Genomic DNA, 12262 nt, shown 5'->3' with positions numbered 1-12262 from the left:
ATACTTGCTAAATCAAAAATGCTGTGATAAACAAAACAAAAATCAATTACGCAATTAAATGCGAGCAAAAGTGCTACACTCAGTGAAAAACCATTATGCTGCAATTAAAGTAGAAAAAAAAACAGTAAATTTAAGCAATTTTAAATAGTGAAACAAAAAAAATATAATAATGAGTAATTAGACACAATAAAATACCGCTTTAAATTTTATAACTGAAAGTTACAAATGTAGTAGTTCAAAGATAGTAGGTAAAATTGAGAAAAACTAGAGAACAAAACTTAAAAAAATATAGTAAAGATATTAAAAATAAACAATTTATTAAAATAATTATACTACATTAATACATTGAATTAATAGAATCAATACAATATCATGTTGAAATAGTGTATTTTATAAAATTACAAATATTTTTAGTTTGGGAATCACTATGTTTTTGTTCTAATTTCATTGTTTTTCTCTTCTTTTAAGCAATTTAAAATATTTAAAATTCTGCTTATTGGAATAGCTTTCTTTTTTTCTTTTGGAGATAGCTGTAAAACATACTTCAGCCAGATATAAGACACAAGAATGGTCCTCCAAAGAGAATGCTTAGCTATTCGTTGTTAAAACTCTCATAACAGAGCCATAACTTCAGATTTAGAGAAGAAAAATATTTTCGATCTTTCGGTTATTCGGTAATTCCGTTTTCGGGTATACTGAACGCATAATGTCGTTTTATATACGGGTTTCGTCTCGACAATTTCTACGATCTTTCTTAAACTGATCTGTTCAATCTCCATATGTGAACTAGAAAATAAGTTCAAATAGTCTGATTTCAATAATTTAATATACAGAAGCATGAGGATCTCAGGAAGCAGTAAAAGCTGGACTAAGCAAGTTCTACTGATTACTGAGTTATTAGGTTTACACAGGGAAATAGATTTTGAATATCTCAGTACACAATTAATTACTGGTTTGTTGTTGGGCCTTAATGCGAATAAACAGTTTTCTGTACATAAAATCTCGTCATATTTTTTCGAGCCGTACGGTTGAAAGCTATTTCTGGTAAAGGTTGGACATTAATTGCGATTCTGTAGTTCTTTATAAGTTTGATTTAGCTTATGAAAAAACGACAAAATAACTCTTTATTAAAAAAAAAATCTTTCTATTTATTGCATAGTTTATTCAAAATGAATGATCTCTAATTTGTTGATCTTCTTTAGAGCGTTCTCGCTTGGATCAGTTGATCGTTTTGACTATAGCTTGGTATCTAGTCTACTATCTTTAGGTAATATAGCATCTAAACTCTGAAAAATAGCATTCAACACAATTTTCAAGCGATGAAACACTTATTCTTAAATCTCAGTGTAAGCTCTCTCGGCAATCTTTCGAGATATTAGATATTATTTTATTTCCAAATGCAAGAGGTCGTCTCTCTTGTGTGAATGACATTTGGGATAATGCCCGAAGAAAATTTACTAATCGACTTTCAAGGCACTTGGTATACAATATGCTGTTCTCCAATACTTATTTTGTTGTTTATTAAAAAAATAGTCTTCATAAGTATTTTATCATAATTTTTTCTTCCATTTATGAATTTTTTAGGTAATACGTATTTGATACACGCATATATTGCTCAAGAAAAAGTCGCAAAGATTTTCTTTAAGGAAATTATAAAATTATAATAATATTATAAAAAAGTACGTACATATTTACAAAAATTTGAACATATTAATAAATAACGGTATTTGAAATATAAAATTTCGAAAATTCGTGCCTCACTCCTTTCGCTAGAAGTAAAAACAACACCATATCAAAGATTAGATAATAAAAACAAAAAAATAAAAATATTTTAAAATATTAATAAATTTACCACTTGCCACTACTGCACCGCCTGCCTACACTAGTTAAGTAAGTGAGACACATGAAATTTCTAAAAAGCACAATTTCTTCTTCCTATTCTCTCTCGACTTATTCTCATGCGACTATATACAGTAACTAACAAACTAAGATATTGACGGTAATATGAACTACCAGAAAAAAAACATCAAATACTTAATATTTACAAAATTGTAGTGTAACTAAGTACTTTCTTTATTATAAATATAAAAAAACCTTAAAGCAGCGAAATTAACAAAACAAAAAATCTAAACTAAAACCAACTAGGAAAATAAATTTAAAGCTAAAAAATATTTTTGTTGTTTTTTTCGCACTTAAAAAGTTGCGTAAGTATTTATAAATGTAAGTAGTTAAGTACTTAATGCTGAATTTCACCTAAAATTAACCGAAAATATTGTCATATATACGCGACGTCCAACCATTGTCCGTTCTCAGCTGTGAATTCTTCATGAAAAGTATATACTTTTCGTATTTGTCAGCTGACGCTGGACCCCAATTGGATACAGGTTTTATGGCTTGATAGAATTTCTGCGTGAAAGAATTAAAGATATATTTCAATATATATATTTCATATACCGTACGGCATATACACACCTCCATGAACGTACCACCCGGCTGCTTGTAGACCGTATATAATGCCCAGAAAGGCAATTGGCCGACACCAATGAACCATAAGAGCCATGCGATATTCATTATATATTCAGGGTAAGCGACGTCCTTATATTCCATCGGTTTATAAGTAACTAAAGTGTAGACGAGTACTAGAAACATGAGTCCTGGCGTGAAAATGGCCCAACAGAGACGCCAATATATACCAGTCTTGAGACCACACATGAATTCAATGTCCTTACAGAAGCGCTTGACGCCTGAAAAAAGAGAGAGAGAAAGAGAATTCATAAAAAACATTTCTCACTTTAAAAATACACCGTTAAAGAACACTACTCACCATAAATCCATGAAATAGTCACTATCTCACCAATGGCCAGAAATAGTGCTATAAATGAGCAACCAAAGAAATCGATTAAGTTGAGCAGAAATTGTCCACCAGGTGTCGTATAGATGAGACCGCATAGAAAGCTGCATATGGAAAAGCCGATTGTTATCACCCATTGCGGTATGTGATTGAAACGATCCTTGAATACTGTTATCACGCAGGAAGACATGCCGATATTGCTGCCAATGCCTTGTCGATGGAGGGAGAAAATTTATTTTTTATGCTTCCAGCATATGCTTTCTACATCCGACATTCACTTTCTTGTTCTCTCACTCTCTTCTCTCACACTCTCTTCTCTCACTTACCTAATACGAACAGCATAAAGAAGAAGAGCACCGCAAATAATTGTGGTAACAATTTAAATTTCGCTATAGCTTCCGGATACGAGATGAAGGCTAAGCCCGCACCACCCTTTACCACTTTCGATATGTCTGTGGTATTCGTTTCAAGCGCCAGATTACCAAGTATACCGAAGATTACACAACCAGCGAGCATTGAGGTGCAGGAATCTATTGTGGTTACGATTATGACGTCTCTGTGGTGCGAGAGAGTTTATTTTAATAAATATATTTTACAGGTTTAAGATTTATCAGAATTCATATAGTCTTAGTAGGTGATAATCAAGCGGTTAGGAAATTGCTATATATTCTTTTATGGAGCCTGAAAGAACTCTTCCCTTATAACGGAAGGGAATCAGCATTCGTTTTTTTTTAATCACGGCTTTCCCTTTTTTAAAAGCAGCACCCTTCATAAAAAACCTAACATAGAATCCATATCTCATTCATAGTTGACGATGAGCTAGATGGAGTCATTGACCGATACAAACGCAGACAGCTTCAGACATATCTCAAACGTCATTCATAGTGGAACTATTAACACCTTCCTTGACTCTCTCCCAGTGAATGCTGTCATTGTAGTCAAACCACCGCAGGCGGCGAGTTCGAGTTGCCGCGTGAACCAAGAGTGACCCTCGCGCAACATCGTTCTGTATATTATAGCCGATTAAACTCCTACTTATTTAGATTAGATCCTGTCATATCAAATATATGTATGCCCTGCATACAATGAGTCTTCGCATCTCGTTTTCTTGGACTCCGGTTAGATGACCTCGATTAGAACTAAATTTATGATTTGCGGTCCAAACAGGCTTTGAATAATCATAATAACACCATCAACAACGGATGTGAACCAGACATCGCTAAAAACTGGAAGGTTCCTAATTTGAGCTTATCTACCCCCTCTTCAGAAAGAACAAGTGAAGATCTTTGCGTCATGAAATTGTATTAAGCTAGAATTCCACTATTAAAGATCTAAATCCAGTTTGTGCTTAATTTCAGCAGTAATTAAAATAAAAACTACTCACTTGTGTACCCGCTTATGGAAGTTGTTGAACGAGGCATACATGATCAATGTGCCAAAGCAGATCGCTAGCGAAAAGAACATTTGTGTGATCGCGGCATACCAAACCTGGCGGAGGAAATACGAAATGGATAAGCAAAGGTAAGTTATAAAAGATTTGAGTCCCTTACATGCGCATTCAACAGCTGATCCCATTGCGGTTTTAAGAAATAAACAATACCATTCCAGGCACCGGGCAAGGTTAAAGCGCGTCCAAGCAATATAAATAGTATGACATAAGGAAACAAAGCCAGAAAATACGAGGCTTTGCCGGAGCTGTGTATGCCTTGAAGAGGAATGAAGAAAACATTAATTGTATTTAAATTTAATTCCAGAGAGTTTCTATTGCTTACCCTTAATCAGCGTTATCGAAATCATTACCCACACAATAAATAAATAGAACACCAAATCCCAACTCGGCGCGCCAATCCCATCCTCGATATTGTCCTTCTCGCGCAGCACCACTTTGCTTTTGGAAAGATTTATTTAACTATCCGGATGTGATGAGTTTCATTACTACTCACGTGAAATACAATTCAGCTGAAGAGATCAGCTTTCCTTCTGTTACATTGCCGGTGGCACTGGAATTGTAGCTTGTAATTGATATACAACCGTCACCCCATTCCGGTAGACATGTTGCCCAGGGTAGTATTTCAGCAAATGAAGCAACTAAATATTTGATGGTGAGCGCCATAATGGCCGCGTAATAAGTGGTTGCCAAAGCTGTTGCATAAACCTGCCCATACGCAATGCCTGTGGGTTCAAAATTATATTCATTATTAAAGGGAAATGTAATTTTTTTAAAGCTTTGCGACCGGATTTATTTTGGGGAGACATTAACTGAGGTCCCTTTTGTTTTTACCACAAAATATTGGCTATAGGCTTGGCTTCGCTCCTATCGCTTGTGTAAAAAGTGATCTTGTGGATCGGTAGATAGATAATAAATGAAAGATTCCCAAAAAAGTCGATGAATCTTGGTATAGTAGGATCTCATTAGATCTTGGTAGTAGACATTTTGATCTTAGAGATAGACATGGTTGACTATCATTTACTGGATCTTGGATTCAAAATAAATCCATCAGTTCCTTTGAATTTTAGCCCTAACATCTATGAGACACTCGAATAACATTCGAAAATAAAAAATACCATTGATCCTTACCATCCTAGAATATATAGACTTACTGTCTGTATCTTCTTTAGAATACGCATAATGAAGAATTATCATCGGTTTCACGCTCTCATATTATTGGATACAGAAAAATCCATATATCTAACCACTTCTTAAATTAAATTACCTTTCATAATGGGCACCATATCGAACACGCCCACCGCACCACGACTGGCAAATTGTCCGATCAGCACCTCCATATAATAGACGGGTCGGCCGATAAGCAGCAATACAATCACATAGGGTATAACGAAGGCCCCACCGCCATTCTCCAATGCAATGAACGGAAATCGCCACACATTGCCCAGCCCGACAGAGAGCGCAATGCACGAGAAAAGAAACTCGATTTCACGACTCCATTTTTCACGTTCAACGCCAGCAGCAGCTTCCACCGCCGGCGCTTCCAACGAATCGCTACCGAGTTCGATCTGTGACGAGGACTACAGAATTGAAATATATCGTTATTTTTTTTTTTTCGGTAACAGGAATTAACCGTTTACTCACCGCTTCACTGTGTCCACCGCACATATTCGGCGCACATAAACCGTCGATTATGGAAAACGTGTCCTTGGCGGTCATTAGGTTCTTACGCGTATGCGGCTGTGACTTGGGCATGTTGAAATTTAAATGGTGGTGTGTTTGTTGTTAAGTGATTTCCAGTATTATAATGTTCAACACGTGCTGCTAATGTAATATAGATTAAGAAAAGGAAAATTACAAATGATTAAAGACGCTATTTGTTGTTGTGAAACATAAAGCAAGGTCAATATTTGCTATTGAACTGTTACAAAGAAACTTGTTGCAATTCACTGATTACGCATAGAAAAAAGTATTGCATATGCATTAGGTTACATGCAAAAAAATAAAAAAAAAACGTAAACATTTGCATAGTTACGATGTAAGCCCCTAAGTCTAGATTTTTGTTTGTAAGTATGTTTGTTAGTATCTATTAATGAAATAGTATGTTTCCAATCAAATATCGGCATCAATCAAACATGTGCGAAATATGATATGAATATGTGTAATCGAATATAATATGCGTTATTAACCCTTAGGTGACTGATAGCAATTCGATTGTGCTAATTATAAATTATATTAAAGCTACTTCCTTAATATATCTGATGGGATGTGCAACCTCTATTCACATATCTGATCAAAATCTACTAATGATAAAATTTAATGGAGCATTCGTCATGAAAGTATCCACCGAGGCCACAAAGGTACACGACGAGTAGAGGAGTTAGTTTTCACTATCTTCGACATAGCAACGGATTCCATAGCCAAAAAAGTTAGTCTTCACTACCTTTGACATTGCAAGCGATCCCTTTGGGAAACAGCCTTACAACCTAACCTAGCCTAACCTAAGGGATCGCATAGACCCCTTCGAAAGATACTACAAACAAATTACCTTTAAGATATCGAATCCAATGGCTAGTATAGGCAGTTGAGTCTATGTTGGTAAATATAATAGAGAAACGAACGAGATTGACTTCACTGTTGTTGGCAACGCAGTTATTAACCGATCCCTAAGCATCTTCAAAATAATTTTGAAACAATGGAACATCTATAAGCCTGATAAACAACAAGGGATGGTTAATACTGACACTAAGTAAAAGAACAACTTCGATCTCCTTCTTCTACTGACCAACCAAGGCACGGTCAGATAGTACTGCATTTGAACTTGATTCCAAATTAATTTAAAGAGAAGTACAGAGGAGACTATCTTGCATGGAAGAAAATAAATGCCCCAAAAGGGGGCTAATCAAGTTGAGAGCACCTTGAGCAATCCCAGCGACTGCACTTCGATTAGATGCTTTCAATCGGTCTTATCCAGTACATATAAATATGGGTCCTTAGAACCACAATTACATTCAGTTAATCTAACAACAAAATTTCGGAGACGGCTTCTTTTATTTTTTTTTCAACAGTTAAAACGAAAAATAGAGACCTCGACTTCGTTTTTAGTGTAAATGACCTACATCCGTCAATAAAGCTATCCGCAGTGATATCAAAATCACGAAGAATACTCTAGTGACCCTGTTCGTAAGCAATACTCAAGCATTAAAGTTTAATCACATCACGAGCTCTGAATTTGCATGTAATACAAATATAATGGTACTTTAATAAAATCATACAAATTAAATAAAATCATAAAAAATAATTATGAAAGGTGAATAAACGCACTGTGATCATTCATGGAACTGGCATACACAGCAGACAACCGCCTTTAACTTGAAATTTTATCAATAAAATATAATTTGTTTTCATATACATATGTATGTCTCAGAGAGTGTTTCAGAGTTTAAAGGCCGTATAGACTGTCGTTATTATCGATAATATAAATAATGAGTGTCCTATCACAAATCATTAAAAAAAAAGTGATTTTCGATTGTGAAATTTGTGGATTCTCTTGAAAAAAATTACAATTCTCTTTAAGAAAAGAAAATTTGTAGGATCTATTATAGTTGTAATTTTGAAAAATATTATTATACATGGTTGTTTAAGCGATTTACTTCTTAAAGATAGTATTTTAGTGTATACTTGAGTTATTCTAAATATTATCAATATAGAAATTGAATCAAATTTTAGACGTTTTAATTCGTATTAAAATTTGATTATTCCAGTCTATAAGGATTATGCGAGTTGTCTGTTCGTTTCACCGCTCTTCAAGGTTAGACAAATGATCACTCCTAACTCTATATTTATTTTAGACGAGCTGTTGCTTCGATTTGGTGTTCACCCAGTAACCCAATTTAGTTTAAGTAATAAGTTAATTAGAGGAATGTGTTAATTAACTAAATTAAGGTGCGGTCTGAACGCCTAGCAGTGTTCTTGTATTTGGAATTTAAGAAATATATAAAATCACAGTTATATCCGAACTCAACTGTCGTCTTGTGTTTTACAGTGTAATTCACTCGCTGTTGTTTATTAAATAATATTAATATAGTTATAAAAAATAAAATAATTGTCTAAATTTACTACGTTTATTATAAATGAAATATTTGCATATAAATTTAAGTGTGCCAATAATTCTAGTGTAAGTTTAAGAAATGTAAACACATTTATTATTTAAATGATCTTAATAGTCTTGTAGGCATAAGCTACAAAAAAAATTGTTATTCAACATTTACATAAAAAAAAATTTCTTAATTGACAACTATTAAATGATTAACTTCGAGCTCTGCCATTCACGGGGTTCAAATTATTAAAACAAATACATATTTATATAACTATAAAGACTTGAAATATTAAAAGAATCGAGTGACTATTGAAATATATAAATTTAAAACTTTTGTTTGATATATAGTATGATGGAGGGAACTTGTAATCGTATGTAATCGGTTACATTGAAATTGGCTCTGATTTAATCCTGCGAATAGCTGTTACTTCGGCGATTTAACCATATATGGATCAGTTGATTTTAAGTTTTAATAATGCATGGATCTGTTAGTTATATTAGTTGCTATAACAACAAAAATAAATGCATCTGGAACTCCGAAGGACGTACTGGCCTAAACAACAACTCTTAATCACTTTCGTTAACAAATTATTCCAGAATCGGCCACAGATATTTCAGAGAATACCTTAACAGGCAATAAATACTCGTTTTAAAAATATTTCGGAATCGGTCTGACGACATAATGGGTTCACACTTCACATATATGTATTTCAGAGAAGACTCGTTAAAACTCGTTTTTTCCGAAATCGGTCTGTCGAAATAATAGGTTCGCTCTTCATATTTCAGAGATGTTCTTAACATGAGAAATATTCCGGAGCCGGCTGTCGACATAATGAGTTCACACATCACAGAGTAGTCCTTAACACCGATAAAGACTAGTTTAAAAATATTCCGAAATCGGTCTGTCGAAATAATAGGTTCACTCTTCACATTTCAGAAGTGTCCTTAACAGGCTCTTTATAAAACACACTACACAGAGTAGTCATTAACAGCGATAAAGACTAGACTCGTTTAAAAATTATTTCAGAATCGGCTTGTCGAAATAATAGATTCACACTTCACAGATATTTTAGAGAAGCCCTTAACAGGGGATAAAGCTTCGTTTAAAACATATTCCGAAATCGGTTTGTCGAAATAATGGTTTCACACTTTACCTATATTTCAGATAAGTCCTTAACGAGGGATAAAGACTGTTTAAAAATATTCGAAATAATGGATTCACATTTCATATATATTTCCTAGAAATTCTGTGCAGACCCCTTTGACTTGAGAATTATTTTTTATTGGTGAAGACCACCACTCAATCTTATTAGTAACTTCACACCACTGAGAAAAATATATGTCTACCAGTAGAGATTCGACAACACAATCTATCTGATTTTATATGCTTCAAAAGCTTTTAAAACCTTTCAACAATCATTTAAAACAACAGCTAATCTTATATGTTTATGTTTTTTTTTATTTTTTTATAATTTTTTTTTTTAATTAAATTGAATTTCATTTAATCAAATTTCTGAATCACTTCAAACTGAATTTACCGCGTATCCGATGTCCTCAATTATCCTTAATCGTTTCGGAATGCTTTAAAGGACACTGTTAAGTATCCTGTTATCGCTCTGTACAACTTGAAACACAATTCTACTTAATCATCCGCGCTCATTAGCTCGTATTTAGCCTACTCGTATTGCAACCGCGCATATGAAGTTCAAAATAACGACTAAGTTGTATACGAAACGACGATCCAACGAAATGTACGATCTTCTACGAGTACATTTGCACTTCTCAATTACTGCATCTGAGCATCTGAGGTATAAGTGAATTGAAGAAAGCAACGTATACTAGCAAGTTGTAGATCTTTAAAAGACATCTCTCAAGAATTTCAAACATTATAAGCTGCATGCAAATACCCACAGTTGCTTATCTAGCATAGAAATTATTTGATTGCCAGCGTTACTGTTAAAGATAACAGTGCCTCTTTCAATCTGATATGCGTACCTTGAAGGTCGTGCTGTGGTAGAATACCAAACTCTACTCTCTATTCTCTAATCTCTGTTTGATATTGGCTTAGCGCATCAACTATCTTGGATGTACAAATACTATGAATGTAGATTAGGAAAGATATAAAGGGATTAAGCAAGTGAAGTGCGTAATGCAGCTTTATAAGTTAAAATAAATTTTTAAAAGTGTTCTATAATAAATTATATAGTACATAATAACAAAAATCGTAAATTTACGATACATGTTTGGATGTATCGAATAAAACAAACAACTCGCTTAATAAAATAAACTGACATACAGACTAATAGCGAAATAAGAACTGAAACTTCGAGTAGAAAACCTGAAGAAAAAAATTATCGCTTATCTTCTTACTTCTCCACATTTTACTCCTCGTGATGTTTTCTTATTGTCTAATATCGTATCAAGTAGTCAACCCGACTGAGATCTAAGTGTATGGCAATTTGTTTAATCACTGTAAAGCTTCTAAATCAAAATCTGTCTACGAAACAGAACATTACAAAGAAACCTTTGTTTTTTATCGGTGATGTTCTACTCGAATCTCTGATTCTATTTTTGATATAGCAAAGTGTTCCATTCTAACCTATTAAGCGAAAGTATGGGACTTTAAAATAGAATTTACGATAATACTAACATATAAATTGACAATGAGTTTAGAAGGAAGAATAATTAAATTAGATTTTTTATTATATCCTCGGATTTGTTGATTCTAATCACTATATCACATATTCTCTATTAAGAATTCGATATAAAACGTCATCTTCAAAAAAATCTCTGCAAAAAGATCTCTTCATACAAGCAGGATGAATTCGAGCATCTTTCCAATTGGTATAATGCAATGTAAATGTTTGTATTTCCTATGTGAAAATTGTAAGATTTATAGATAGAGATTATAGAGAGATTTTGGAGACACCTAAATATCTTCAAAACGATCATTTAATTTAGGTCAGATATTCGAGATAAATTTCTTGTTTCATGATGAAATCAGACACGGGTTCGGTAGTTCCATTATGTTACCATTAAAGACTAATAAATATTTGATAACAATTATTAAGGTTTCCGAGTTTTGTGTCGTGCTCTGTTAATCAAGAAAATCACAGATATGTCAGTAAAAAATGTGTACATGCAATTGTTGAAGCCTGTGGCCTATCAATAGAGCGAAGCGTAGCTACTATATACATATGTATGTATATTTTAAAAATATGTATAGTCATATAAAAGCTTTGTATTATGAGACCTTCAACCTGGAGATATATTGACTATTCTTGATTTCCCTAAACCAGAAATCAATATATTTGAATAAGAGCTGGGTTTTAGTTTCAAATCTACGAGTGCTCATTTTAAGAATTCTATATGGTTTCAGAAGTAATTTAACGCCGAATAATTGATCATTTAGAGGACTCTACTAAAGCCACTACAGTTTTATGGAATGCTGTCAAGGTTATCAAATGTACCGGCAAACTATCGAGAGATCGCTTCCAAACCACTACCTCACATTCATCCATTTTCTATCGCAGAGGTCTTTTGCTGAATATTTTTGAGCGCATATTCGCTAAACTCCACTCCACTGTACGCCCATTTGCGGCAATCTATAAGCCCACACACGAACACACCACACACAATGCAACATAATCGATTCGGCATCGCTTTGTCACATCATAATTCGTAGTAATTATCATTTGTTTGATCTATGTACGAGTAATCATGTTTATAAATGATTTCAATTGATTGCGCTCGTTTCCACAACGATCACAAATCAATCAAGAGATTTATGTGATTCAATCGCGAAGATTATTGCCGGCGGTCGCTGCCGGTTGCTACCGGTTTCCGTAAGAAAAATACGAGTTCA

At 33.7% G+C, this 12262-nt stretch overlaps 1 protein-coding gene across 2 annotated transcripts; it reads right to left on the bottom strand.

The window, feature by feature from the left end:
* Positions 1 to 1644: 1644 nt before the first annotated feature.
* On the bottom strand, positions 1645 to 10131 carry LOC105210681 (sodium-dependent nutrient amino acid transporter 1). 2 transcript variants are annotated; one of them, XM_011181778.3, is made up of 11 exons: positions 9936 to 10131; positions 5943 to 6119; positions 5566 to 5878; positions 4795 to 5023; positions 4624 to 4739; positions 4402 to 4556; positions 4236 to 4339; positions 3178 to 3407; positions 2825 to 3061; positions 2473 to 2744; positions 1645 to 2406 (listed from the first exon to the last, which is right to left on the bottom strand). In XM_011181778.3, the coding sequence occupies exons 2-11, from the start codon at positions 6051 to 6053 to the stop codon at positions 2260 to 2262; spliced, it is 1914 nt and encodes a 637-aa protein (XP_011180080.1). In that variant the 5' UTR covers positions 6054 to 6119; positions 9936 to 10131; the 3' UTR covers positions 1645 to 2259. The 2 variants fall into 2 exon arrangements, with proteins under 2 accessions (XP_011180080.1, XP_011180079.1); XM_011181777.3 differs by having other exon boundaries at positions 1650 to 2406; positions 5943 to 6122.
* Between the last annotated feature and the right edge of the window lie 2131 nt (positions 10132 to 12262).

The sequence above is a fragment of the Zeugodacus cucurbitae genome, chromosome 6, assembly GCF_028554725.1.
Source record: "Zeugodacus cucurbitae isolate PBARC_wt_2022May chromosome 6, idZeuCucr1.2, whole genome shotgun sequence".
Lineage (NCBI taxonomy): Eukaryota > Metazoa > Arthropoda > Insecta > Diptera > Tephritidae > Zeugodacus > Zeugodacus cucurbitae.
This window is presented reverse-complemented; position numbering and strand designations above follow the sequence as displayed.